A 4,510-nucleotide genomic window follows, 5' to 3' on the forward strand; every position below is an offset into this window, starting at 1 on the left:
CCTGAAGCCAGAGAACAAGGCTTTTACTCAATCCTAAAGCCAGAGAACAAGGCTTTTACTCAATCCTAAAGCCAGAGAACAAGGCTTTTACTCAATCCTAAAGCCAGAGAACAAGGCTTTTACTCAATCCTGAAGCCAGAGAACAAGGCTTTTACTCAATCCTGAAGCCAGAGAACAAGGCTTTTACTCAATCCTGAAGCCAGAGAACAAGGCCAAGGTTTTTTAATATAATCGCCACGGTCGGAGGTACTAATGGCTTCCCACATAATCCATCGTCAAATCTTTGATTTACAGTAAAGTAACGTTATATAACATGAAATGTTGCAGGTCGTAAAGTAACGTAAACAAGGTAAACTTATATAAAAGCAAATTCGGGCTAAAATAGATGCTGCACTGCTAACATTGGCTATTACATTACTAACTTAGTCTAACATAATTCATACATGCATCACAGTATGTCCGGATTTTGATTCGTAAACATTTGGACGTTTTACATAATGTTATTAATATGAGACACAAACAAACAGATCCAACTCTGAAATTGCAGTTTATTATTGAGTCAACAAGAAATTACAAACAATGCAAAATCTACGTTAATTACAATGTTCTTTTACAGAACTCGGCATAACAGCTAGCGGTTTTCTGCCTCCTGGATGCGCGCGCATCCGGTATTGTTTGCATACAAGAAACCCGTGTATTGTATTTATTTGTCCTATTTGTAATTTGAGTATTTGTTCTTATTTTGTTACTGACGGCTTGTCTTTAATAATGTTTTAAATTCACATTAATGAGGCTGGTAGTTTTTGTTGTACCAAATTGGATTAAATAATTGATATTTCACTGTTATCTAAACATTTGGACCACTGACCCAATCCTCAGCACTGAGCCCTGCTGGAGCTGCTATAAATATGTGCTGTGCTATTAAATGAAAGATCAAATTTGATAGAGCAACAGGCCTATTTCACAAAAATGGCCGCCGAGACCGGAAGTAGGGTAAACTCTTTTCCGGTGAAAGCACTAGCAGTAGCAGTCGGAGGACAAATGCGGATACTAAAAAATGCGGCCAGTTCTGTTGTGTACCTTTTTATGTTTGCACTCATAGAAGAAACAACCCTATTTATAATTGCACAGCTTTCCTTGTGACGAAATGTTGAAAAAGCGCTGGATTTGAGCTATACTGAGAGAAGAGGGGCACTTTTTTGTGTGTTAAGCACTTCACGGAGGATGAAGTCCGTGTAACTTACGAGTCTACGAGAGTCCGGTCGTAGATATCTTACACCGCAGGCCATGCTTTGCAGGTTTTCATGGAACAACTGGGGAGAAGTTAAATCACGCCAGACACCTGGAAACCCCGGAGTGGATCACGAGCGGAGTGATAACACATCGCTTAGAGTGGAGAGAGGAACATGCTTTTGCTCCACTCCAGGCTTTGATCACATCCCCATAAGCAGGGTGAATAGCCTACACCTCGTCCCTCCCATTCAAACTAAAATTAAGACATTTATTACACTATTTGAGAAATGTAAGCATATTTACAGCCTTAAAATTATGAACAGTGAATTAAAGATATAAGGACGGGGGGGAACCCTGATATTGACGGAAATCCGTCGTATACTCTCGTAGCGACTGAGAAATTTAATCCCTGTATATATTATGAAGTGTATTACTGAATATACAATTGCATACATTATGATATAAATATATGTCTCACATTTTTAAATGTATGAAAATTCTTTATGTATTCAATATATTGTAATATTAACACAATATATTATTCTGTATATCTTCAAAATATACAGTTAAACCATTTAATATATTGATCATTCATATATAGGGAAATATATTTTCTTTTCATAAGGGGACCCGACAGTAAAATGTGATTTTGTAACATGATTTTTTTAAAACATGTAATATCACTCACTTCATTCATGTTTTTAGTCTATCCATTTTTTTTATTATTTGCCTTAATTTCATTATTAGACCTACTAGCAACGTTAAGTCAAATTCACTGTAAAGATGTACCAATTTACATTAAATTAGTACATTTAATTGTGTTAGTTATTAGTTAATATTAATTATTAATATTAATAATTTAGTTATTATTAACTTAGTTTCATTCATTGTGGTAACATGAAAAATGAGCTATTTTCTAGTCACTAGTGGAAGATTGCTGCAATCTCCGGGACAAACTAACACTTCATAACATGAAATTTTAACAAAAGCCATTAGATTTCAAACATAGCCTACAATCAGACATCATTTCAATTTATTTATTTATTTTGTTTAGCTATAGTAAGTGTGAGCTTAGTCATCAAGTGCCATGCCATTTAAATGAATGGAACTTTTTTTTTAATGTAAGCAAACGTCAAGAATAATTTGTAACCTTTGTCCAATTTCGATCTTGTCACAGCTCCCTGAAAACTATAAACAAAACGAACAACATCTGCTATTCTTACTTTTGTCAGATATATTAATGACAGAGAAAACAAGCTGTTCACAGTCCATTTTGAGAATGAATGGCGATCGTAGCGGGTGGTGGCGCGACCGGAAGTATCGCTACCCTACTTCCGGTCTCGGTCGCCATCTTGTGAAATAGGCCTATAGAATGAAAAGTGACAGTAACAGAAGCTCATAAAATGCATTTTAGCAGGCTTAATTAAGCATGAAAATAACTGAAAGAAATATATATTTGATGAACAAATTAAGCCAACTAATATGATTTATATTCTTTTGGTTTATCTACTAATACATTTAAAAATTACAAATGCAGTGACAATTCAGGTATCGGTATCGCTAATTGGTATCGGCGAGTTCCAAAAATTAAAGAATGGGTATCGGACTCGTTCTGCAAAAAGTGGTATCGGTGCATCCCTGATTAAAAAAAATTGTTGTTGAAAAAATACAATCGTTTCACACTAAATTAACGCTGCAGCTTGTCTGAGATATAGAGCTATTTCGCATGATATTAATATGATACAACTTTCATTCTTCAGGTCAATCATATATTCATAGGAAAAATATTTTCAATATTTCAGTTTCAGTTATATTTTCAGTTTCAATATCCTTTCAATGGTTAAGGGGATTTCCCATGCCTGACAGCACTGGTCAATGGATTGATCTCTATGATGTGAAACATTAGATATCGTATATCTGTAATTTGAGTAAAAAAATAAAATAAATATAATGTTTGATAAGTGCTGATTGAAGTCCTTGAAATCCAAAAAAGTAGTGCTTGAAAAGTCCTTAAGTCCTGGAATTTCATTTTACAGAATCTGTACGAACCCTGTTTAAAACAATATACATTGGTTTATTAAAGCTTGAGTTTAATCATTTAATTTCCCATTTCAGAAAGCGAAGAGCTGGGATGATGACGACAGCTTTCAGCTAGAAGAGAAGGTCGTGACATCTGCAGCTCCCAGGAGTCGAGCGGCACGCGCCACCAAACCTGTGACCTATGCTCTAGATTCAGAGTCTGATGACGATTAAATGTTCTGAAATATGCCTGTATTCATTATATTCAGACCTGTTCTATTTTTTTTTTTTTTTTTTACTGGAGAAATATTTGTTTTTTAAAAGAAAATAAACCTTAAAGTAAGTTAGTTTTAACTTTAATGCAGAAAGCCTCATTTATATTGGCTCTTTTAAAAAAAAAAGTCTTGACAAACCATGTCAAATACTTGTGGCTAGTTAGTTTCTCACGTTGTTCATTGTTTTTTATACCTGTTGTCTTGTCTTGTAAATATTTTATATGTTCTCTTTTTTCCCCAAAACTTGTAATAAATTTTTCAATTGGGATTTGTTTGACTGGTTTTTGAGAAGGCTTTTGATTCTGCAGTTAGTTGCTATTACTATTTGTACTGTTGGTTTCTCCTTTTTCCTGCAACCACTTCCTGCTCACAAGTAATGAGTAACACTTTACAATAAGGTTCAATGGTTAACTTTAGTTAACAACTTTAGTTAACATGAATGACTGAATGAACAATACTTCTACAGCATTTATTAATTTTAGTTAATTAATTTCAAAATTTACTAATCTATTAAAATCATAAGTTGTATTTAAGATTAATGCACAATGAACTAACAATGAAAGATGAATAAATACTGTAACAAATGTATTGCTCATTGTTCAAGTTAGGTAATACATTAATGAACCTTACTGTAAAGTGTTACCCTTTTTTCAAGTAACTAATAAATTAACTTGTGGTGATTTTTGTAGTTCTAGAATCTGAGCATGCATTTACTCTTCTCAGCAGCAGAAAACTGCATTTCACTTTTTTTATTCATGAGAAATACCAACTGAATATTATGCAAACCTGCAGAAAATGTTAAATACTTTAATTTTTTGAACCAATATCTTTGCTGCTGACCGATGATCCAATTCAATCATTCTAATAAGCAAAAATGACTTAAATGTCACATTTGTGTTTTGTTTTGTTTTTATTGCTAAAGTAAGTGTTAATTTATTCGGTCTTATTCTTCTGCAATCCAGATTTGGCAGCACAGCTCAAAA

At 33.7% G+C, this 4,510-nt stretch overlaps 1 protein-coding gene across 1 annotated transcript in view; it reads left to right on the forward strand.

The window, feature by feature from the left end:
- The window catches only part of top2a (DNA topoisomerase II alpha), a 45,285-nt gene extending 41,491 nt beyond the window's left edge, over positions 1-3,794 (forward strand). Inside the window, exon 35 of the mRNA XM_084435081.1 lies at positions 3,349-3,794. Within this exon, the coding sequence (XP_084291207.1) occupies positions 3,349-3,486 (138 nt within the window). The 3' untranslated portion in view covers positions 3,487-3,794. The remainder of the gene's footprint in view (positions 1-3,348) is intronic.
- The last annotated feature ends 716 nt before the right edge of the window (positions 3,795-4,510 follow it).

Source organism: Rutilus rutilus (assembly GCF_951802725.1).
Source record: "Rutilus rutilus genome assembly, chromosome: 16".
Lineage (NCBI taxonomy): Eukaryota > Metazoa > Chordata > Actinopteri > Cypriniformes > Leuciscidae > Rutilus > Rutilus rutilus.